The sequence below is a fragment of the Callithrix jacchus genome, chromosome Y, assembly GCF_049354715.1.
Source record: "Callithrix jacchus isolate 240 chromosome Y, calJac240_pri, whole genome shotgun sequence".
Lineage (NCBI taxonomy): Eukaryota > Metazoa > Chordata > Mammalia > Primates > Cebidae > Callithrix > Callithrix jacchus.
This window is the reverse complement of record NC_133525.1, coordinates 2,645,001-2,669,826: the sequence shown is the minus strand read 5'-3', so window position 1 is coordinate 2,669,826 and position 24,826 is coordinate 2,645,001. Positions and strand designations below refer to the sequence as shown.

At 61.3% G+C, this 24,826-nt stretch overlaps 1 protein-coding gene across 4 annotated transcripts in view; it reads left to right on the top strand.

Moving 5' to 3' along the window:
* The first annotated feature begins 7,716 nt into the window (after window positions 1-7,716).
* LOC128928017 (serine/threonine-protein phosphatase 2A regulatory subunit B'' subunit beta) overlaps window positions 7,717-24,826 on the top strand; it is a 42,547-nt gene continuing 25,437 nt past the window's right edge. For 2 of the 4 annotated variants that reach the window (XM_078364416.1, XM_078364417.1), the window contains exons 1-2: window positions 8,223-8,677; window positions 24,753-24,826. The exon at window positions 24,753-24,826 is cut by the window's right edge and continues 112 nt beyond it. In XM_078364416.1, coding sequence (XP_078220542.1) covers window positions 8,438-8,677; window positions 24,753-24,826 — 314 coding nt within the window. In that variant the 5' untranslated portion in view covers window positions 8,223-8,437. Of the gene's footprint in view, window positions 7,800-8,222; window positions 8,678-14,735; window positions 14,849-24,752 lie in introns of those variants that run through there. The other 2 variants (XM_078364419.1, XM_078364418.1) reach the window with 2 other exon arrangements.

The window sequence follows — 24,826 nt, the reverse complement described above, 5'->3', positions numbered from 1 at the left end:
CGGCACGCACGGCGCATGCTCCACGCCCAGGGTTCCCCTCCCCTCCCTGTGGCAGGCAGGGACTGCGCATGCTCGCGTCTCCGCAGCTGTTCAGGCCCCTTCGCCGCCATCGGCCGCGCCTCTAAAAATACTAACCGCCAAAAGATCTCTGGCTGCATGGCCGCCACAGCGTCTCCCCCGTTCTCACCGCAGCCGCTTGGACCCCAGCAAAGCCTCCTGCAAAGGCTCCGAGGTCCGCGGATGGCGTGCGGCACCGTCGCGTCGTGATGACGTCGTCGCGATGACGCGACGCAGTGACGCAACGCGGGCGCCCATGTTTGGGAGCGCGTCCGGCGCGCCCGTTTTGAAGCTCCTTTGAGCAGCGCGGGCAGGACCGCGCCCCCCTCTGCAGGGTCCCCGCGCCCCGCGAGTCCCCGCAGTTGCCGAGTCGTGGGTTCTGTTCCCCGGCGCCGGGCCCCGCATCGTCGAGGGTCGTCCGGGCGGAACCGAAGCGCCCGGGGACGGGCGGGGCGTCTGGGGGAGTCTGGGGGCGCCCCGGGCCCAGCCCCCGCCATGCCGCCCGGGAAGATCCTGCAGCCGGTGCTGAAGATGAAGGTGGACGAGCTGTTCCTGTGCTGGCTCAGCGAGGCCGGCACGCAGCGAATGCTGCAGGACTGTCTGCGCCGGATCAAGGCGCCCCCGCGAGACCAGCCGGCCACGGGGGACGTGGAGCTGCCCGCAGCCCCGCCCGCCACCCCCAGGCCCAGCGGGCTCGACCCCCCGGGGACCCCCGGCCCGGGCCCCGCCCTGCCCCTGGGCGCCGCCTGCAGCCCCAGGAACGCGCCCCACGCTCGAGGCACCCGTAGATCGGCAGGCACGAGGGTAGTAAGTTTCCCCTTCCTTCTGCTGACACCCGCGCACGTGGCTCTGGCCGCAGAGTGGGGGAGGCTGGCGGGAGAGCGTGAGACCCCAGAACGGTTTAATAGTCAGTCTCTCCACCCGTCCCCCCCGCCCCCATCCAAAGTCCCACGTAGTGAACATTCCGTCACTGAGTCACACAATTGATGAATGTGGGGCGATCTCGGCTCACCGCAACCTCCGCCTCCCAGGTTCAAGGGTTTGTCCTGCCTCGGGCTCCCCGAGTACCTGCCATGCGTGACAGGCACGCGCCACCATGCCCGGGTCATTGCTTTATTTTTGGTAGAAACGGGGTTTCACCGTGTTAGGCAGGCTGGTCTCGAACTCCTGACCTCACGTGATCTGCCCACCTCGGCCTCCAAAGTCCTGGCATTACAGACATCAGCAGCCGTGCCCGGCCCCTTTTTTAATGTTATTTTTTTTATTTATTTTTTTGGACACAGGCTCTTGCTCTGTCTCCCAGGCAGGAGTGCAGTGGCTCAACTACAGCTCGTCTTCCTGCCTCAGTCTCCCCATTAGCTGGGATTATAGGCGTGCACCATCACGCCCCGCTTTTTTTTTTTTTTTTGTTTTTGAGATGAGGGCTTGCCATGTTACCCAGACAGCTCTGGACCTCCTAGGCCCAATCAGTCCTCCCTCCTTGGCCTCCCAAAATACTACTTTATTTCTTTTTTTTTTTTTTTTTTTTTTCTTTTGAGACGGAGTCTTGTCTGTCTCCAGGCTGGAGTGCCGTGGCGTGATCTGTGCTCACTGCAACCTCTGTCTCCTGGGTTCAAGTGACTTCCCCTGCCTCACCCTCCTGAGTAGCTGGGACTCCAGGCTTGTGCCACCACGCCTGGCTAATGTTTTCTATTTTGCTAGAGACGGGGTGTCACCGTGTTGACCGGGGTGATCTCCATCTGCTGACCTCGTGATCCGCCCGCCTCGACCTCCCAAAGTGCTGGGATTATAGGTGTGAGCCCGTGTGCCCAGCCTATACTACCGTATTTCGTAGAAGAAATGCCACGTATTTCTTAGAAGGTGATTATTCACTGCAGGTCAGAAGCGCAGCCTCTATGTAAGGCACCTGTAATCTCAGCTACCCGAGAGGCTGAGGCAGGAGAATCACTGGAACCTGGGAGGCGGAGGCTGCACTCCAGCCTGGGCAACAGAGCAAGACTCTGTCTCAAAAAGAAAAAAAAAACCCAAAAAGATTTCTCTTGGCCAAGGATCAAGAGCGGGGGGCTCTGTTTGCTCGGTTTCGGGGGCTTCGGGTTTTACTTTTAATTTACACAGTTACGGTCCCAGGCTGGTCTCAGAGTTTCTTTCCAGTGCTCTATGTTGCTTTTTGTGACCTGCTTCTGGGCTGCGTCTCCTGCTCGGCTTGGTTAATGAACCTGGGATGTAATCCCAGCACTTTGGGAGGCCGAGGCGGGTGGATCACGAGGTCAAGAGATCAAGACCAGCCTGGCCAACGTGCTGAAACCCCATCTCTACTAAAAATACAAAAATTAGGCCGGGCGCGGTGTCTCAAGCCTGTAATCCCAGCACTTTGGGAGGCCGATGCGGGTGGATCATGAGGTCAAGAGATTGAGACCATCCTGGTCAACGTGGTGAAACCCCATCTCTACTAAAAATACAAAAAAATTAGCTGGGCATGGTGGTGCGTGCCTGTAATCCCAGCACTTTGGGAGGCCGAGGAGGGTGGATCACGAGGTCGAGATATCGAGACCATCCTGGTCAACGTGGTGAAACCCCGTCTCTACTAAAAATACAAAAAAATTAGCTGGGCATGGTGGCGCGTGCCTGTAATCCCAGCTACTCTGGAGGCTGAGACAGGAGAATTGCCTGAACCCAGGAGGCGGAGGTTGCGGTGAGCTGAGATCGCGCCATTGCACTCCAGCCTGGGTAACGAGCGAAACTCCGTCTTAAAAAAAAGAAAAAATATACAAAAATTAGCTGGGCTTGGTCGCAGGCACCTGTAGTCCCAGCTACTCGGAAGGCTGAGGCGGGAGAACGGCTTGAACCCGGGAGGCGGAGGTTGCAGTGAGCCAAGACACTGCCACTGCACTTCAGCCTGGGCGACGGAGCAGACTCCATCTACAAAAAAAAAAAAATACGTCCGTTTATTTAGTTGTTCTTTAATTTTTGGAAGCTTTGCAGTTTTGGTATCCAATTAACCCATGATTTTTATCAGACCACATGCCTGCATTCTAGAACGTTAGAACGGGCTATTTGGAGATAAACACGTGTGTGTGTCTGTGTGTACGTGCGATGCATATGCACACACAGATGCATACACACATACAGGTGCACACACATAGGTGGATACCCAGGTGGATACACATACATAGGTGCATGCACACACATAGCTACACATGCACATGGGAATACACACACAGGTGGATACACACGGTGCACACACACAGGTACATACGCACATACTGCATACGCAGGTGCATATACACAGGTACACACAGGTGCATACACACAGGTACACACATAGGTACACACAGGTGCAGACAGGTGGATACACACACAGTTGGTGCATACGCACACGTGCATACACACAGGTGCATTCATACACAGGAGCGCACACACAGAGGTACACGCACACACAGGTGCATATGCTCACATAGGTACAGACACACCACCAGGTGCATACAGACATACATACAGGGGTATACACTCACATAGGTAGATACACACACATAGGTGCATTACCCAGGTGCATACACACAGGTACATACACACATAGATGTGTGCATACACACAGTTGTATACACAGATACAGGTGCACACACAGGTGAGTATACACATTGGATACACACGCATAGGTGCATACACACATAGGTACATGCACACACACATAGGTGGATACACACAGGTGCAGACAGGTGGATACACACACATGTAGGTGCATACGCACACAAGGGCATAGACACGTAGGTGGATATACACATTGGATGCACACACATAGGTGCACACATAGGTACATACACTGGGCGTACACACAGGTACACACAGGTGGATACACACACATAGGTGCATACTCACACATAGGTACATACGCACACGGGGCATACACACAGGTGCACACACATACACACGGGGCATACACAGGTACATCCATAGGTGGATACACATAGGTGCTTACTCACACATAGGTACATACATGGGGCATACACATGGGCACACACACAGGTACACACATAGGTGGATACACACACATAGGTGCATGCACACATAGGTACATATGCACATGGGCATACACAATACAGCTACACACTTAGGTGGATATACACACATAGGTGCATACACACAGGTGCATACACAGATACAGGTGCACACACTCAGGTTAATACCCACAGTGCATACACATACATGGGTGCACACGTAGGTGCATACACAAGGGCATACACATGTAGGTGAATATACACATTGGATACACACATAGGATACACAGGTACGTACACATGCGGGGCATACACATAGATGCAGACACAGGTGTATACACACGTAGGTGCATACACAGGAGCACACACACATAGGTGGATACACAGGTACATACACGGGCATACACACAGGTGCAGACACAGGTAGATACACACACGTAGGTGCATACACACATGTGCATCCACACAGGTGCATGCACACACACATAGGTGGATACACACACAGGTACATACACACGGGGCATACACACCGGTGCATGCACATACATACAGGTACACACATACACAGGTGCATACACAGACATGTATACACATACATACAGGTACACACACACGTGCATACACATACATACAGGTACACACATACACGTGCATACACATACATACAGGTACACACACACGTGTATACGCGTACATACAGGTACACACACAGGTGCATACACGTGCATACACATACATACAGGTACACACAGGTGCATATACATACAGGTACACACACAGGTGCATACACATACATACAGGTACACACATACACAGGTGCATACACACACGTGCATACACATACATACAGGTACACACATACACGTGCATACACATACATACAGGTACACACACATGTGTATACGCGTACATACAGGTACACACACAGGTGCATACACATACATACAGGTACACACAGGTGCATATACATACAGGTACACACACAGGTGCATACACATACATACAGGTACACACATACACAGGTGCATACACACACGTGCATACACATACATACAGGTACACACATACAGGTGCATACACACACGTGCATACACATACATACAGGTACACACATACACAGGTGCATACACATACATACAGGTACACACATACAGGTGCATACACATACATACAGACACACAGGTGCATACACATACATACAGGTACACACACAGGTGCATACACATACACACAGGTACACACATACACACACAGAGGTGCACACACACACACACACAGGTGTGCTCATCTTAACGTTTCATCAGAATTCCTGATGCAAGACAGAGAAGCACCCAGAACCCTCAGGGTGGGGGCTCAGGGTTTCTGAAGGTTTCCTTCGGGAGTCCTGAGCTTGCCCGGGGACCGCAGATTCCACACCGATGATTATCTCGTTGTGAGGAGGAAGGAAAGTGTGGAACCTTCGAGATTCTGCAACCATGGAAACTCTTGTGAGGAGCCTCTTCCCTCCCTCCCTGGCCTTCTGTGGACCGAGAGAACCACGTCGTTTCCTGAGATGAGGGGGGCGGGTTGCAAATCCACTGCAGCGCGTCTGGTTAGGGCCTGTGAAACAGGGAGGAAGCCGCCACGCTCTGCACCCGGCGCCTGCGGGGTGAGGACGGGCATTCTGGGCCTCCTTCCTGGCTCGTGGCTTTGCCTGTTACCAGCTATGCTCTTAGCTTTGGATGTTGAGATAAACATGTTCTCACAAAGGCTCGGTCGCCACCGTGAGCCTTTCACACCTAGGATTTCACAGAAGCACTTACGTGTGCTCACTGAACACACATTGTTATCCTCAAACGGTCTGAACAAATCTGTGTTTAGTGACAATGAAAAGGGAGGAGATGCTTGTGAACGTTTTGCATAAAGGTCTTCTGAGCATTTGGGGAGTTTTAGAGGCTAAGGGTGCGATCGTGTCCCCATGAGACGCGAGTGGAGATTCGGGTGCCGTGAGGGCCTTCATGGGCCCAGGTGTCAATGTTGTCTCATCCGCGTAGCAGTGTGGGGGAGACAGGCTGAAAACAGGCCTCATGGATTCCACGCTGCCTGTGGAGCAAAAACGGCCCTGTTGAGTGTGGACAGCCCCGTCTGTGTACACGGTAGTGAATACACAGCCCCGTCCACCGTGGACGACCCCGGCCCTGTACATGATAGTGCATAGACTCCCCGTGGTGTCCCTGTTGAGACCGCATGGTGCTGTCCCCACCCTGATGTGTGTGGATGGCCCTGTGCCTCCCCCTCCCACGTAGACGGCCCTGTGGCTGCATCGGGAGCGGCCCTGTGGCTGCGTCGGGAAGCGGGTGCGGGGCAGGCCGTGGAAGTGCAGGGACGCAGTGGGGCTGCCTCTGGAGGTGCTTTGAGGATTCCAGGTGAGAGTCTTTACGTCTCTGTATGCGTGCACTTGAGGAGTTTCAGGCCATGTTCCAAAAGTCTTGTACGGGAAGAGCAGCCATGGCAGTAGAGTCCACAGGGGTGTGTGTCACCCCACGTGACAGGACAGGGTGCGTGTCACCCAGTGTGGCTGCATGGAGTGTGTGTCACCCGGTGTAGCAGGACAAGGTGCTTGTCAACTAGCGTGGCAGGATGGGGCGCGTCACCTGGCATGGCAGAACACAGTATTTGTCACCTGGTGTGGCAGAACAGTGGCATGTGTCACCCAGCGTGACAGGACAGGGCACATGTCAGCCGGTGTGGCTAGATGGAGTGCACGTCACCCGGTGTAGCAGGAGGGGGTGCTTGTCACCCAGCATAGCAGGATGGGGCACGTGTCACCGGCGTGGCAGGACGGGGTGTGTTGCCCGAGTGTGAGGAGCACGCCTCAGTCGTGTCACTTTAGCCACATTTTGGTTTTGATCTTTGATTTTTGGAGGGAGATCACAGGAGGCTGGCCTCTAATCACGTTTCACCAGAGGTGTTTGGAAGGCCGCCTGCCTGTGGTTCTGCTCTGAACTGAGCAAGTGGTGCCCGTGTGAATTCAACGGGCGGCAGCTGTGCCCTGTGACCCAAGTCACTGGGTGCCCTTGTTTAAGTCATCTCGTGGAGATTGGACCACGTTTCCTCCGGTGCTGCCTTATAGCTTCCGTTTGGAGACCTAGAGGGTCAGAGGCTGGCTTCGGAATCCTCAGGGACAGCAAGGAAATGAGGATGGAAAGATCCGGGCATGGCTGGAGGACAAGGAAGGGGACGGGGACGTCCTGTACCCTCAGAAGAATTGGAAGGGGCGTTGGGCTGGGTGCTCTGGTGGGCGGGAGAGGCAGTGAGTAAGGTTTCAGAAGAAAAGGCCAGTCTGTGTGCACCCTGCGTGGTTCCAAGTCTAGGATACTCGGAAAAAGGAGACCAGGAAGCAGATCGGGGCTGCTGGGGTGACAAGGGAGGGACGGAGGGAGAGGTGCGTCTGTGGCACGCGCGTTTCTCAGGGCAGGGCAACTACTCCGTGTGACCCCCGCGGTGGGAGATCGGTGTGGTCATGAGCTTTTCCAGGCCCACGGAGCCTGCGGCAGCAGGATGGCACAGTGCAGGCCGTGGACTCGGGGTGAAAGTGACCCGTCCAACGAGGTCCACTGACTGTAGCAAACGCCACGCAGGACGGTCCTGATCGGGGAGCTGGGACGCCTTCTGCTGGCAGCGTGCAGCCTGGCAGGGGTGTGCTGAGCTTCTGACCTGCGGCCCGAGGTCTGTGTCCCGGTGGGAAGAACGCGCAGGCCCCCTGAGGTCAGCTCAGTTGGAAAGCCGCGGGTCCCGCTTCTCCGCCGCTCTCCTTCTCTTGTTCTAAGTAGGACAGTGAACAAGTGCTGTGGTCCCCGTGAGCGGCGGCGCGGGAGATGGATCCTAGGTGCCTCCGCCGCTAGAAAGTCTGCAAGCTTGGGGAGGGGCGGGGATGCGGGCGCCTGGATGCCCGGGCTGCCTCAGCCTGTGTTTATGGAGGCGCAGCCGCACCCGGCGTGCCCGTGGCTCTGGAGGGGCCGAGCCTGCAGCCAGCTCTGCTGGCGTCGTGGGGGGCGTGGGGGGCTCAGTTTTCGGGGGCAGCGCCTTCGCCCGGGTCCCTGGGGCCGCCCCAGGCTGTCCTCCCGGAGACCTGTTGATGCGCGCGCCTGGCGAGCCACGTGACGGCCCGCGCGGTGCAGATAGCGCCCTGTGCCCAGCCGGGCAGCGCCGAGCGCAGCAGAGGGGACCGGAGGGAGCCGAGCCCGTGTGGGGAGCGGAGGCGGAGGACCGGGGGCAGCGGCCGGGTCTGCATAGTCTCGGGTCGGGAGGGGCGGCTGCCCACACCCCCGGCGCCATGCGCCTTCCGCGGCCTGAGGAATGTGCGCGGCGGGGGCCCGGGGCCCAGAGCGCCTGGCGGGCGACGCATGGAGCGCGCTGAGCCCCGGCCCCGCCTGCAGCGCCCCGCTGGCCCCGGCCCGGCCCTGCCCCGAGAGCGTGGCGCCCGGCCCGGCCCGTGGAGAGCCCCCCGCGCCGACGGCATGAGGCTCCGCGAGCGCTCGCTGCGCCAGGACCCCGACCTGCGCCAGGAGCTGGCCTCGCTGGCCCGCGGCTGCGACTTCGTGCTGCCCTCGCGGTTCAAGAAGCGGCTGAAGGCCTTTCAGCAGGTCAGCCCCGCGGGCCCCGCCCCGGCCCCAAATCCGGCCGAGCCTCCTGGTCCGGCAAGCTGTGCCCTCCAGGCCCCACGCGGGGCCAACCCCCGCCTCACTGTCGCTCCTGGCCCTCCACCCGCCGTCCTTCCCGTCCCCGCTCGGGGACACCCCTACCCCGCCACTCGTGGCCGCGCACCGTCGGGGACCCCCCCACTTGCCGCCCCTGGCCCTGCGCCCACCGTCCTTCCCGGTCTCCGCGCGTGAACCCCCACCCCGCCGTCACCCCTGCCCAGGCACCGTTGGGACCCGCACCTCGCCGCTCCTGGCCTTACACCTCCTGTCCCTCCCAGCCCCGCGTGGGGACCCCCCCCCGCCGTCACCCCTGGCCAGGCACCGTTGGGACCCGCACCTCGCCGCTCCTGGCCTTACACCTCCTGTCCCTCCCGGCCCCGCGTGGGGACCCCCACCCCGCCGCTCCTGGCACCCGGTGTCCCCGGCAGGGCCCCAACGCAACGTTTTCAGGGCTAGTTGTGGGCGCAGGGGATCCACCCGGGCCACGCGCCGCCGAAAACAGGGTGCTGCTGTTTGGGAAGCTGTGCCAACCGAGGCAGGAAAAGCCGGCTTCGCTGCTTGCCCGGGACTTCAGCCCTGAGTGTGGCACCCTGCTGAGATAAGCCGGGCTGTGTGAGGACCGGCAGTGCCTCCGGTTCGCTGCACACAGATTTTTCATTTAAATAATACCCTGGATTGCTGGTAATAGACGCGGGGAAATTCCTTCACCCTTGGAAAAGGCGTTGGGTAGGAAACTTTCCGGTCCTTGTTCCAAGACGCAGCGTTTCTTCCCCCGGCTTCCTCGTTTCTTTAAGAGTCTGTTGAGATATCACTCACGTACCATGCCGGTTGCCCAGTGTGGTTTCGTTCCGTAACTCACTGGCCTCGTTTTTGTATTTTATTTTATTTTTTGAGACAGAGTCTCGCTGCCTCCCAGGCTGCAGTGCAGTGGGGCCATCTCGCCTCTCTGCAGCCTCCGCCTCCCGGGTTCCAGTGAGTCTCGTCCTCAGCCTCCTGAGTGGCTGGGATTACAGGCGCCCGCCACCACGGCCGGCTACTTTTTGTATTTTTAGGAGAAACGGGGTTTCACCATGTTGTCCAGGCTGGTCTTGAACTCCTGGACCTCCAGTGATCCGCCCGCCACGGCCTCCCACAGTGCTGGCATTAGGGGCGTGAGCCTCCACCCCGGCCGGCTTTGAAATGTAATCTCAGTTCCCGTAAGTGCCCGGGAAGTAACGTGTGTCTGTACCCCTCGTACGTTCTGTGGGTTAGTTGTACGAGCACCGTGTCGTTTACACGTGTGAGTCTTCCCTTGACGACCGCTGTGTCAGTTGAGAGCTTCGTCTTTCCCTGTGCCCGACTCTCATCCAGGCCGGGTGTGTGTGCGCGGAGAGCGTTTTTCAAACTCGGTTCCAGGAGTCTGTAGCTAGTGGCCCTGACCATCAGCTTGAGCCAAAGCATCCGCGTTGAAAGGGGAGGGAGACCCACTTCTTTCCCTTTAACTGAAACTTTTCTTCTAAGATCACGTCAGCGTTGACACTATCAGAGTTTTCATCTGACCTCTGTCTTCCAGGTTTTCACATTTTGCCTGCAAGTGGGTAGGGGCTGTAAGTGTCTGTTACAAGGATGATTTCTTTAAATGCTCTTAACCTGGATACCGTTCAGAGTGACATGAGCTTCAAGCACGATCTGTGGGCAGTGTGTGCTTGGTGGTTGCAGAGTCTCTTAGGTGGTTTGCTCGCACGTGGGCGTGGCTGGACGAGGATGCCTTCTGCCCTGCAGAGGGGCCGTGACTCTTCTGTGGCAGCTGCGGAGTCTCTTACGTGGTTAGCTCACACGTGGACGTGGCTGGATGAGGATGCCTTCTGCCCTGCAGAGGGGCCGTGACTCTTCTGTGGCAGCTGTGGAGTCTCTTAGGTGGTTAGCTCACATGTGGACGTGGCTGGATGAGGATGCCTTCTGCCTTCCAGTGGGGCCATGACTCTTCTGTGGGGACTGTGGAGTCTCAGGTGGTTAGCTCACACGTGGATGTGGCTGGACGAGGATGCCTTCTGCCCTGCAGTGGGGCCGTGACTCTTCTGTGGGGGCTGTGGAGTCTGTTCGGTGGTTACGTCACACGTGGATGGATGAGAAAACCCTCAACCCTGAAGGGTGGTGGGGCTCTTCTGTGGGGGACGTGGAGTCTATTAGGTGGTTACCTCGCACGTGGACATGGCTGGATGAGGAAGCCCTCTGCGCTGCAGCGAGGATGTGCGTCTTTTGTGAGGGCTGTGGTGTCTCTTCTGTGGTTAGCTCACACGTGGACGTGGCTGCAGCGGGGCCGTGACTCTGCGTGGGGCCTGTGGTGACCAAGCACCTGTGTATCCGCCTCTGGAAGGCAGAGCGCAGTCACCAAAGTGTGCGTTGTTTGAGCAGGACTGTTTGTTTTACTGGAGTCACGTTGGGAAACCAGGAATTCCTTCTGCAGACGTTTGCTTCATTTTATGGAAAACGGGTTTCCACGTTTTTAGGGAGTGAGAATCGACACTGTGAAGTGCGTGGTCTCTGAGGGTTGGTGGGTGAGTTACAGGCTCATTTTGGGGTGTTTGTGGGGGTGGTGTTGGGGAGAAGGGGGGTGTGTCTCGCTGCCTTCACTGCCCGCATGAGCGTGGGTTCTGTTTGTCATGGGTCCACCCCACTTGGACACGTCCTTAGGAGGGTCATCTGGGGGTGTCCCTGGTGGAGCCACTGGAAGTGTTGGGGTGCGGCGCCTCTGCCCTCGGACACTCCAGGCAGGGCAGCACAGTGCTGTTTTCAGGAGTCCCGTGACGGCGCAGCCTTCCATGCTGACATCAGCCACAGACACGAGCCCGTGGCAGAGGCTCCTGAGCTTGCTCTTCTGCTGTGGGGACGTCCCGCCTGGGCTTCTGTTGCCCACCAACCCCCTGGTGGCTGCTCCCTGCCCAGGTGTGAAACCCAAGCTCCACCTCCTCCTGGCCACTGCCCACTTCCAGCATCCTTGCCAAACCAAACTCGGCCAGGTGGGGCGTGTTCAGTTTCAGTGACCTCCCGCCTCGGGTTGGGAACAGCACGTGTTCTCGCCGTAGGTCCCAGGAGGCCCCTGTGTGATGATAGCGTGTTACAGGGCACGTGGTCCCACCGTGGGTCCCAGGAGGCCCCTGTGTGATGATAGCGTGTTACACGGCACGTGGTCACACCGTGGGTCCCAGGAGGCCCCTGTGTGATGATAGCGTGTTACAGGGCACGTGGTCACAGCGTGGGTCCCAGGAGGCCCCTGTGTGATGATAGCGTGTTACAGGGCACGTGGTCCCACCGTGGGTCCCAGGAGGCCCCTGTGTGATGATAGCGTGTTACACGGCACGTGGTCTCGCCGTAGGTCCCAGGAGGCCCCTGTGTGATGATAGCGTGTTACAGGGCACGTGGTCACACCGTGGGTCCCAGGAGGCCCCTGTGTGATGATAGCGTGTTACAGGGCACGTGGTCCCACCGTGGGTCCCAGGAGGCCCCTGTGTGATGATAGCGTGTTACACGGCACGTGGTCTCGCCGTAGGTCCCAGGAGGCCCCTGTGTGATGATAGCGTGTTACAGGGCACGTGGTCTCGCCGTAGGTCCCAGGAGGCCCCTGTGTGATGATAGCGTGTTACAGGGCACGTGGTCACAGCGTGGGTCCCAGGAGGCCCCTGTGTGATGATAGCGTGTTACAGGGCACGTGGTCACACCGTGGGTCCCAGGAGGCCCCTGTGTGATGATAGTGTGTTACACGGCACGTGGTCCCACTGTGGGTCCCAGGAGGCCCCTGTGTGATGATAGCGTGTTACACGGCACGTGGTCACACCGTGGGTCCCAGGAGGCCCCTGTGTGATGATAGTGTGTTACACGGCACGTGGTCCCACTGTGGGTCCCAGGAGGCCCCTGTGTGATGATAGCGTGTTACAGGGCACGTGGTCACACCGTGGGTCCAAAGTGGCCCCTGTGTGATGATATCGTGTTACAGGGCACGTGGTCACAGCGTGGGTCCCAGGAGGCCCCTGTGTGATGATAGCGTGTTACACGGCACGTGGTCCCACTGTGGGTCCCAGGAGGCCCCTGTGTGATGATAGTGTGTTACACAGCACGTGGTCCCACTGTGGGTCCCAAGTGGCCCCTGTGTGATGATAGTGTGTTACACGGCACATGCTCATGCCGTGAGTCCCCGCATGCCACTGGAGCGTGGCCGAGCCCTTCTTGCTGGAGCTGCTCTGCCCGCATCCTCCTGCCCAGGGGTTCTCAGGGCTTTGTTTCTGGGCAGCTCCAGGACAGCTCAGACCATGCTCCCTGCGCGGGACAGCTGTGCTGCCCCAGCCTGGCCCTCCCTGCCTGGAGAGTGACTGTCCCACCCCCCACACAGCGGCTCAGCGCACAGACAGCCCTGCTGACCTGCTCACAGACACCATCCAGCGTCCCCGCAGGGTCCTTCGGGCGGATGCACAGACCCACGCAGCACCGTCCACGGCTGAGAGCACCCCCCCCCACACGGCAGCCCCCCCATCCTCGGAGCTGACGGCGGCTGTTGACAGCCTGGGCTCTGCACATCCCTGACGGCGTGCACGGTCACCCCACCTCCCCGGTCTATGGCGAGAGCACGTGCCGTTCCCCTTGTGGCCTTTGGTTTGCCCAGACCCTGCCCAGGACTGTGTGAGGGAGAAGGTAGAGCTGGGGGGTTCCCCACCTGGTGGGGAGCAGCAGCAAGGGGGGTTCTCAGGAAACAGAAGCCCAGGTGGGGACGCCCACACAGAAGACCAGGCTCAGGAGCAGCTGCCGGGACTGCTGCACTCGGGGAGGGTGGCGATCCTCCCTCACCGTGCACCCTGACATCCCCCATCACCCCTTGGCTGGTGGACGCCTTGATCCCCACGTCCCCCAGCCCTGCCTTCTGAGCTCAGTGGAGACGCGCAGCTCACCAGAACCGCGGGTGCAGGGCCCAGTGGACGTCTCTGCAGAGGCCCAGTTGCTCGGCACAGCCTGGCTCAGCCCTGTGTGTCAGCCCACGTGAGGGTGTCCACGCGGGGCCCAGCTCAGCCCTGTGTCTCAGCGAGCGTCAGCCCACGTGAGGGTGTCCACGCGGGGCCCGGCTCAGCTGTGTGTGCGAGCGAATGTCAGCCCACGTGAGGGTCTCCATGCGGGGCCCGGCTCAGCCCTGTGTGTGAGCGTCAGCCCACGTGAGGGTCTCCACGTGAGACCCGGCTCAGCCCTGTGTGCGAGTGAGCGTCAGCCCAGGTGAGGGCCTCCACGCGGGGCCCGGCTCAGCCCTGTGTGCGATCGAGTGTCAGCCCACATGAGTGGGTGGACTCAGACACGTGGACCTTCCGTGTCCACCCTCCACACCAGTTCTCCCTGTAAACCTGCACGTGGCACCCGGCTCTGTTATCTCCGTGTTGGCTGCTGTGGGTGAACGCTGACCTTTCTGGCTCCCGTGTTTACCATGTAGCATGTCGTTTGCGGGTGTCACTGGCAGCCTTCCACCAGCCTTCACGGAGGGTCCCTGGGAGGCCCGTGCGGCCGAGAAGGATGCTCCCAGCTTGCAGCAGGCCCTGCCTTCCAGGTGGTGGCCGTCGGCTGGGTGGGCGAGGGGCTCGGCCGGAATCCGTGAGTGTGGGTCCTGCCCGAACCCCCACATCCCATTCCACAGCTGCTGTGCTTCCAGCGCCGTCTGAAGTGGGCACCAGGAAGCACAGAGCCTCCTCTGTGGCCGTGAGCCGGCCGTCCGGTCCCGCTGGGGTTGGCACGAGGGCCGTGTCTGCGTGTTGCCGCACGCCGCCTGCTGTGCTCACCCTGTGCGCACTCGGGGGGCCTGCGCGAGCCTGGCATCCTCAGGACCTGTCGCGGCACTCACGACCTGTGTAGTGGAACTTTCCTGCACCCTGACACGCGGGCACTTGTGCACAAAAGCAGGCCGCGTCCGTGTCGGGCTGAGGCGTTGAGTCTGCTGCTGCAGGCACGTGCTTTCCTAAGTCACACTGTGCTCGGGAAGGGTCAGACGCGTATCTGTGACCTGTGGAACTGCCTGGAGTCAGGAGCTGCCTTCCCGCTGCCCTCAACAGAAATAGCTCTCTGGGAGGCAGGGTGTCGCCTCTACCACCGTGCCCTGCGTGACAGGTGCGTTACCAAGCGCTGGGGAGGACGGAAAGTGCCTGCCTGGGACCAGGCGCCCCTCCGGTCTGTCTTATTTTTTACTGAGGAGGCGGTGACTTCAGCATTCTTCTTCCACGCGCACGCAGCTGTCGTGTCCTTCTGTGTTTGCGGCTGATGCCTGGCCCGGCGGCTCCGTTCGGGGCGGGCCGCTGTCTGGGCGATTGCTTCAGAGCCCAGGGAGACCTGCTGCCGCCCGAGAGGTGGCCGCTGCCCAAGCGCTCGCTCTGTGTGTGTTGAAAGGAATGTGTGCTCTGCAGCTGTGCCGGGGCCGGGTCTATTTATGGCCCGGAGATTAAACTTGTAAATCTCCCGGGCCCGCGACCTCGGGGTGCTGGGGCTGTTTCTTGTTCCGTCTCTCCTCTGTTGGTGCCCGGGGTGGGTGGGCCCAACTCCCACCCCCCACCCCACCCCCCGCCGTCAGTATCCGGGGCAGGTGGTCCCGGCTTCCCCCTGTCAGTGCCCGGGATGGGTGGGCTCAGCTTCCACCTGTCTGTGCCTGGGGTGTGTGGGCCCAGCTTCCCCCCATAAGTGCCTGGGGTGGGTCTGGCTTCCCCCCGTCACTGCCCACAGTGGGTGGCTCTGCCTTCCCCCTGTCAATGCCCGGGGTGGGTGGGCCCGGCTTCCCCCCAAACTTCCTGGGGTGGGTGGGTCTGGCTTTCGCCTCTCGCTGCCCGGGGTGGGTGGGCTGCACCTTCCGTGGCCTGCTGAGTGTGTGTCCAGCCGCATTCACTTGATGAGCGCTAAGGCTGCATTGCCAGGCACGGATAGAGTCAGCCCCTGTGGACTGTTTCTGTCCTCCCGTGACCGATCTGTCAGCGTTCTGTGGTGGCCTCTCTGTCTCCACATATGTCCGTCACGTTGTGCCGACGTCACGGATGTTAAAACAGCAACACCAGCGTGGTTTCTTGACTGTCTGCCTGCTGTGTCTTTTTCCGTCTGGAAGACACACGTGCAGCTTCTGGATCCTGAGGTCTTGTGCGTGTCCCACGGCCTCTGTGTTCCCGCAGGCAGGTCTCCCTCTTACAACCGGACTACGTGGCTCACTGAAGCCTCGTGCGTGTCCCACGGCCTCGCCAGGCTGGTCTCGAACTCCTGACCTCAAGTGATCCTCCCTCCTGGACCTCCCAAAGTGCTGGCATTACAGGCGTGAGCCACCTCGCTCAGCCTCATGTCCTTCTTGAAAGAGACCCTGTGTCACATCTCTCCATACCACGGAGGCTGTTTCCTTCCTGCGGTCGGGCCTCTGTCTGGTCAGTGGGGCACGTGGCTCCCCGACGGCCTCCGCAGTCTCCCACGGCCTCTGTCTTAACGCTCTCTGAACACGTGGAGGCTGTTTTCTTCCTGCGGTCGGGGCTCGTCTTGAAACTGGAGCACGTGGTCGCTGACGTGGATGCCGCCTGCTCCTCTGTGTGACGGCGGCTCTCGCCGTCTCCTCCTGCGTCTCTGCCGCCCGCTCTTTTTCAGCTCAGCTCTTCCTCGCGATTGCAGTACGAACTTTCTAGTAGGTCACCGTTTATCCTACAAATGTCAGCTGCTGGCCGGACGCCGTACCTCACACCTGCGACCCCAGCACTGTGGGAGGCTGAGGCAGGAGAACCGCTGGAGGCCAGGAGTTCAAGGCCAGCCTGGGCAACATAGTGAGACCCCGTGTCTTAAAAAAAAAAAAACAAGGAAAAAATGCCAAGTCGTAAACTTTTCCAAGCCCAACATGGATCAGTGTCTTTTCCTGCAACTCACAGTCCGTCACACACGCATTCAAGTCACCATTTCACTGACACGCTGTTGTCATACTGAGACTTTTAAGGACTGAACTGGGTGTGGTGCTCAGCCTGCCTAGCTTGTCCCACTGGTCACTGTGAGCTGCTCTGCCCTCCATCCCGTCTGCGTTCGGGAGGCCTCGGCTTGTCTCCTCACCTCTTGCTTCACTGTGTTACGGCCGTGCATCTTCTCTGTAAATTTTGCTGTAAAAATGTCCACGTATTCATCTCATGCTTTTTTTTTTTTTTTTTTTTTTGAGACGGAGTCTTATCCTGTCGCCCAGGCAGGAGTGCGGTGGTGCGATCTCGGCTCACCGCAACCTCCGCCTCCTGGGTTCAGGAGATTCTCCCGCCTCAGCCTCCCGAGTAGCTGCGAATACAGGTGCCGACCACCACACCCGGCTGATTTTTGTATTTTTAGTAGAAACACGGCTTCCCCGCGTTGGCCAGGCCGGGCTTGAACTCCCGACTTCAGGTGATCCGCCCTCCTCGGCCTCCCACGGTGCTGGGGTGACAGGCGTGAGGCACAGCGCCCGGCCGGGCACCCCCGTTTCTGGCTGTGGATTGTATTTGGTCTGTGTTGGAGGCCGTGGTTTCCTCCCTGGAGTGGACAACCTTTCCCCTTCTGCTGGGGCTCACGGGAGCCTCAGGCCTCGGCGACCCTCTCCAGCTCTTACGGCTGCAGGGTGAAGACTTTGTGCCCTTCTTTCTCCCACGTCACCCAGTCCGCTCTGTGCGTTCTCTGCTCGCCTGTTTTAAAACCCTAGAATTTACGTGTCAGTCGGTTTCTACCTGTTTCTTGCTCATGGTTTCAATTTCCTCTTTCATTTCTTTTGTTAGCTTTGTTTTGAGACAGTTTTGCTTTTTTTTTTTTTTTTGAAAAACAGAGTCTCACTCTGTCACCCAGGCTGGAGTGCAGCGGTGTGAGCTCAGCTCACCCCAATGTCCATCCCCCGGGTCCACCCCAATGTCCATCCCCCGGGTCCAAGTGATTCCTCTGTCTCAGCCTCCGAGTAGCTGGGATTACCAACACCTGCCACCGTGTCTAGCTGATTTTTTGTATTTTTGGTAGAGCTGGGATTTCTCCACGTTGGTCAGTCTGGTCTCGAACTCCTGACCGGAGTTGATCCACCCCCCTCGGCCTGCGAGACGGCGGGGATTACGGGCGTGAGGCACCGCGCCTGGCCTTCTCTTTTATTTCTTAAAATGCAGGAGTTGTGTTTGTTATGTCCCGGCAGTTCCTGAGTCAGAAGCCCCCTCGCCTCACAGTGAGGGACAGAAAGACTCCCTCACTGTGCCTCACTTCTGTGGGCCTGTCGGTGGTTGTTGACTGTGAGATGCTCGTTTTTCTCAGAGCTGTGGGAGGTTCCTTGAGTCCTGGGTATCCTCAGGAACTTGCTTCCTGCATGGCAACAACTCTACGTTTTCGGGTTGACGGGGGTTTTTTGGGAGACAGAGTCTTGCTCTCTTGCCCAGGCTGCAGTTCCGTGGTGCCATCTCAGCTTGCTGCCACCTCCGCCCCCTGGGTTCCAGCGATTTTCCCACCTCCGCCTCCTGGGTAGCTGGGACTATAGGCGTGTGCTTCCACACCTGGCTAATTTTTTTTTTTTTTTTTTTTTAGTAGAGATGAGGTTTTGCTATGTTGCCCACGCTGGTCTCGAACTCCCGAGGTCAGGCAGCCTGCCCGGCTCAGCCTCCAAAAGTGCCAGCATTACAGGCACGAGCCAGTGTGTCCGGCCGTGGGAGGGTTTTCTCACCATCGTGGTGATGTCGTTTTCATTTGCAAACCTGCAGGAGAGTCGGCCATAAGTCCTCGGGGAGAATTGCACCCTGCCCGGCTGCCACCTGCAGCTCCAGGCAGAGGCCACAGTCTTCCCTTCATTCCTGGGGCCTGAGGTGTGCGGGAGTCTTATTGGCAGTTCATCCTTCTCACTGAAGGTGGAGCGTTCTGGGAGGTTTCCTTGATGCAGCTTCCTCCGAGGACCCTGGGTTTTACCTCCTAGTCCCCAGAGCTCTGCAAGGCTGTGACAGATTTCGGGGTGCACACTTCTGAAGGCTGAGCCTGTGCAGGGTCAGTGGGCTTCCCTGGATCCCTCCTCCAGGGCCACCCTGCCCCTTCCTCCCAGGCCTCCCTGCCCCCTCCTCCACGGCCGCCCTGCTCCCTCCTCCCGGGCCTCCCTGCCCCCTCCTCCACGGCCGCCCTGCTCCCTCCTCCCGGGCCTCCCTGCTCCCTCCTCCCGGGCCACCCTGCTCCCTCCTCTCCGGCCTCCCTGCTCCCTCCTCCCGAGCCTTCCTGCTCCCTCCTCCCGGGCCTCCCTGCTCCCTCCTCCACGGCCGCCCTGCTCCCTCCTCCCGGGCCACCCTGCTCCCTCCTCTCCGGCCTCCCTGCTCCCTCCTCCCGGGCCTTCCTGCTCCCTCCTCCCAGGCCTCCCTGCCCCCTCCTCCCGGGCCTCCCTGCTCCCTCCTCCACGGCCGCCCTGCTCCCTCCTCTCCGGCCTCCCTGCCCCCTCCTCCAGGGCCTCCCTGCTCCCTCCTCCAGGGCCACCCTGCTTCCTCTTCTCCGGCCTCCGTGCTCCCTCCTCCCAGGCCTCCCTGCTCCCTCCTCCCGGGCCGCCCTGCTCCCTCCTCCCGGGCCTCCCTGCTCCCTCCTCCCAGGCCGCCCTCCTCCCTCCTCCACGGCCGCCCTGCCCCCTCCTCTCCAGCCTCCCTGCCCCCTCCTCCAGGGCCACCCTCCTGCCTCCTCCATGGCCACCCTGCTCCCTCCTCTCCGGCCTCCCTGCTCCCTCCTCTCCGGCCTCCCTGCTCCCTCCTCCCAGGCCTCCCTGCACCCTCCTCCCCGGCCTCCCTGCTCCCTCCTCCTGGGCCTCCCTGTTCCCTCCTTCCAGATCACCCTGCCTCTTCCTCCCCGGCCTCCATGCTCCGTCCTCCCAGGCCTTCCTGCTCCTTCCTTTCAGATCACCCTGCCCCCTCTTCCCTGGCCACCCTGTCACATCCTCCCCGGCCTCCCTGCTCCCTCCTCCCTGGCCTCCCTGCCTCCTCCGCTTGGGCCACACTGCTCCCTGCTCCCTCCTCCTCGGCCTCCCTGCTCCCTCCTCCCGGGCCACCCTGCTCCCTCCTCCCAGATCACCCTGCTCCTTCCTCCCCGGCCTCTCTGCCCGCTCCTCCCGGGCCTACCTGCCCCCTCCTCCCCGGGCCTCCGTGGTCACTCCTCCCCGGCCTCTCTGCCCCCTCCTCCCCGGGCCTCCGTGGTCACTCCTCCCAGGCCTCTCTGCCCCCTCCTCCCAGGCCTCCCTGCTCCCTCCTCCCCAGCCTCTCTGCCCCCTCCTCCCAGGCCTCCCTGCTCCCTCCTCCCCGGCCTCCCTGCTTTCTCCTCCCAGGCCTCCCTGCTCCTTCCTCCTCGTCCTCCCTCTTCCCTCCTCCTGGGCCTCCCTGCCCCCTCTTCCCAGGCCTCCCTCTTCCCTCCTCCCAGGCCTCCCTGCTCCCTCCTCCCCGGGCCTCAGTGGTCACTCCTCCCAGGCCTCCCTGCTCCCTCCTCCCCGGTCTCCCTGCTCTCTCCTCCCGGGCTTCACTGCCCCCTTCTCCCACACCTCCCTGCTCCTTCGTTGGCCTCCCTGCCCCCTCCTCCCCGGCCTCCCTGCTCCCTCCTCCCCCCCAGGCCTCCCTGGCCCCTCCTTTCAGGCAGGCACCTGTGGCCTGACATACTGTACCCTCCTGCCAGCCTGCGGATGCTGCTTTCTGGAAGACGTCTGTGGAACGTTCTGTCCAGTATTCTTGTCAGTTTTCAGCAAGAGGGTTGGTTGGTGTGCCCAGGTCATTATATTGGCAAAAGCAGGAGCCTGAGAGCCCACTGCGGAATAGCCACAGGGCCAATTCCAGAACCCAAACCGCAGAGCTGTGCGAACCCAGCGTTGTGAAGGGGGAAGAGCTGCAGGCTCCACAGCGGGACCTCGTAGCCAGACACGAGGAGGGTGCTGCTGCGGGGACGCATGGTGGATTCGGGGAGACACGGACCTCCCACCCCCGCTCACTGAGGTCACGTTCTGAATCACGGGGAACGGTGTGCCCGTCAGGTAAAGCTGTGCGGAACGAGCATCCAGTCGGCGCCCACTGCGGGAGCCTGCTGTGCGCCACGTCACGGAGGCGGTCCCTGCTCCTCCTAGATGGGGTGAGAGAAAAACTGGCCGAGTCTTACCGTGGGCAAGGGTCCCATGGGGACAGCAGGGGGGGACCTGCTCTCTGAGGACACTGCATCTGGGACCCAGTCCTGCGTCGATCAGGCAGTCAGGACTGTGAGCCCAAAGAAGCTGACCTGTGGTCCATGGGTTCTGGGACTTCCTCCCCGGACCTCTCCTCCATAAGACTTGGAAGAGGAGGAGGGCGCTGCCCCGTCCCTGGGTAGTTCGAGGAGGAGGAGGAGGAGGAGGAGGACGCGGCCCCGTCCCTGGGTATTTGGAGGAGGAGGACGCGGCCCCGTCCCTGGGTAGCTGGAGGAGGAGGACGCGGCCCCGTCCCTGGGTAGCTGGAGGAGGAGGACGCGGCCCCGTCCCTGGGTAGTTGGAGGAGGAGGAGGACGCGGCCCCGTCCCTGGGTATTTGGAGGAGGAGGACGCGGCCCCGTCCCTGGGTATTTGGAGGAGGAGGAGGAGGACACAGCCCCGTCCCTGGGTATTTGGAGGAGGAGGAGGAGGACACAGCCCCGTCCCTGGGTAGTTGGAGGAGGAGGAGGAGGAGGACGCGGCCCCGTCCCTGGGTAGCTGGAGGAGGAGGAGGAGGACACGGCCCCGTCCCTGGGTAGTTGATGGAGGAGGACACAGCCCTGTCCCTGGGTAGCTGGAGGAGGAGGACGGGGCTCCGTCCCTGGGTACTTGGAGGAGGAGGAGGACACAGCCCCGTCCCTGGGTAGTTGGAGGAGGAGGAGGAGGACGCGGCTCCATCCCTGGGTAGCTGGAGGAGGAGGACGCGGCCCCATCCCTGGGTAGCTGGAGGAGGAGGACGCGGCCCCGTCCCTGGATATTTGGAGGAGGAGGACACAGCCCTGTCCCTGGGTAGTTGATGGAGGAGGACGCTGTTTGCTTGCTGATGTCATTGACCGTTTTTCTCGGTGTTTTGCTGTCACGGGATGACAGTAAATATACAGCTCGTAGGTTTTCTGGAGATGAACCGGGAGACTCTTGAGCTTGTGGTGGGTCCTGCGGGTGCTGAGAGTGAGGGGAGTGCTGTTGGTGAGTGTCACCGGGAGCCCGTGGCGTGGGCTCTGCACTGGGTGAGGGGCTGAGGCTTGTGCCCGCAGCAGTACCTGCTGGTCGACCCCCTCACCTGCCTGTGTCTGTGCCCGCTCTGCATCTGCCTCTCAGGATGTGAGTCAGCCGGGCTCCGGGGGCAGGGTTGTGCCTCGCCATGTCAGTGCCCTCATGAGTCTGGGGCGTGGGGCTGCTCTTGTCCCCAGGGCTCTGCCAGATGTGAGGTCACTGGTGTGGCCCATGGGAATCAGGAGCCAGTCCTCTTGGGTGTCTTGGGCATCTGGGTTGCTTGGCTGCTCTGCCAGGTGTGATGGGTACTCACTGTGGAGCAGTGAGCCACTGTGGGGTCCCTGTTGGTATCAGGTAGCCCCCCAGATGCATGTGTCCCTGCGGTGGGTGTGTGAGTGTCCCCATGGCCGGGTGGAGGGGTCCCTGCAGTGGGTGTGTGTGTGTCCCCGTGGTAGGGTAGAGGTGTCCCTGCAGTGGGTGAGTGTCCCCGTGGCCGGGTGGAGGGGTCCCTGCAGTGGGTGAGTGTCCCCGTGGCCGGGTGGAGGGGTCCCTGCAGTGGGTGTGTGAGTGTCCCCGTGGCCAGGTGGAAGTGTCCCTGCAGTGGGTGTGTGAGTGTCCCTGTGGCCGGGTGGAGGTGTCCCTGCAGTGGGTGAGTGTCCCCGTGGCCAGGTGGAGGGGTCCCTGCAGTGGGTGTGTGAGTGTCCCCGTGGCCAGGTGGAGGTGTCCCTGCAGTGGGTCTGTGAGTGTCCCCGTGGCCAGGTGGAGGGGTCCCTGCAGTGGGTTTGTGAGTGTCCCCGTGGCCGGGTGGAGGTGTCCCCTGCGGTGGGTGCGTGAGTGTCCCTGTGGCCGGGTGGAGGTGTCCCCTGCAGTGGGTTTGTGAGTGTCCCCGTGGCCGGGTGGAGGTGTCCCTGCAGTGGGTCTGTGAGTGTCCCCGTGGCCAGGTGGAGGGGTCCCTGCAGTGGGTTTGTGAGTGTCCCCGTGGCCGGGTGGAGGTGTTCCTGCGGTGGGTGTGTGAGTGTCCCCGTGGCCGGGTGGAGGTGTCCCCTGCGGTGGGTGCGTGAGTGTCCCTGTGGCCGGGTGGAGGTGTCCCCTGCGGTGGGTGTGTGAGTGTCCCCGTGGCCGGGTGGAGGGGTCCCTGCAGTGGGTGTGTGAGTGTCCCCGTGGCCGGGTGGAGGTGTCCCTGCAGTGGGTGTGTGAGTGTCCTCGTGGCCGGGTGGAGGGGTCTCTGCGGTTGGTGTGTGTGTCCCCGTGGCCGGGTGGAGGGGTCCCTGCAGTGGGTGTGTGAGTGTCCCCGTGGCCGGGTGGAGGGGTCCCTGCAGTGGGTGTGTGTGTCCCCATAGCCGGGTGGAGGGGTCCCTGCAGTGGGTGTGTGTGTCCCCATAGCCGGGTGGAGGGGTCCCTGCAGTGGGTGTGTGAGTGTCCCCGTGGCCGGGTGGAGGGGTCCCTGCAGTGGGTGTGTGAGTGTCCCCGTGGCCGGGTGGAGGGGTCCCTGCAGTGGGTGTGTGAGTGTCCCCGTGGCCGGGTGGAGGGGTCCCTGCAGTGGGTGTGTGTCCCCATAGCTGGGTGGAGGGGTCCCTGCAGTGGGTGTGTGTGTCCCCATAGCCGGGTGGAGGTGTCCCCTGCAGTGGGTGTGTGAGTGTCCCCGTGGCCGGGTGGAGGGGTCCCTGCAGTGGGTGTGTGAGTGTCCCCGTGGCCGGGTGGAGGGGTCCCTGCAGTGGGTGTGTGAGTGTCCCCGTGGCCGGGTGGAGGGGTCCCTGCAGTGGGTGTGTGAGTGTCCCCGTGGCCGGGTGGAGGGGTCCCTGCAGTGGGTGTGTGTCCCCATAGCCGGGTGGAGGGGTCCCTGCAGTGGGTGTGTGTGTCCCCATAGCCGGGTGGAGGTGTCCCCTGCAGTGGGTGTGTGAGTGTCCCCGTGGCCGGGTGGAGGGGTCCCTGCAGTGGGTGTGTGAGTGTCCCCGTGGCCGGGTGGAGGGGTCCCTGCAGTGGGTGTGTGAGTGTCCCCGTGGCCGGGTGGAGGGGTCCCTGCAGTGGGTGTGTGTGTCCCCATAGCCGGGTGGAGGGGTCCCTGCAGTGGGTGTGTGTGTCCCCATAGCCGGGTGGAGGGGTCCCTGCAGTGGGTGTGTGAGTGTCCCCGTGGCCGGGTGGAGGGGTCCCTGCAGTGGGTGTGTGAGTGTCCCCGTGGCCGGGTGGACGTGTCCCTGCGGTGGGTGTGTGTGTCCCCGTGGCCGGGTGGAGGGGTCCCTGCGGTGGGTGTGTGAGTGTCCCCGTGGCCGGGTGGAGGGGTCCCTGCAGTGGGTGTGTGAGTGTCCCCGTGGCCGGGTGGAGGTGTCCCTGCAGTGGGTGTGTGTGTCCCCGTGGCCGGGTGGAGGGGTCCCTGCAGTGGGTGTGTGAGTGTCCCCGTGGCCGGGTGGAGGTGTCCCTGCAGTGGGTGTGTGTGTCCCCGTGGCCGGGTGGAGGGGTCCCTGCGGTGGGTGTGTGAGTGTCCCCGTGGCCGGGTGGAGGTGTCCCTGCAGTGGGTGCGTGAGTGTCCCCGTGGCCGGGTGGAGGTGTCCCCTGCGGTGGGTGTGTGAGTGTCCCCGTGGCCGGGTGGAGGGGTCCCTGCAGTGGGTGAGTGTGTCCCCGTGGCCGGGTGGAGGGGTCCCTGCGGTGGGTGCGTGAGTGTCCCCGTGGCCGGGTGGACGTGTCCCTGCGGTGGGTGTGTGTGTCCCCGTGGCCGGGTGGAGGGGTCCCTGCAGTGGAGTATGTGGGATCACCTGGCTTTGGCGCCATGCGTCCTAGAGCGGCCCTTGCTGTTGGTCCCGTGTCCGGGTGGAGAAGGCGGCGGCGGCTCCCAGGTTCTAACCGTGTGCTTCTGTGGACTCTTCAGGTCCAGACGCTGAAACAAGAGCCTCTGCGCCCGGCCACCAGCCAAAGCATTCCGACCTTCTACTTCCCCAGAGG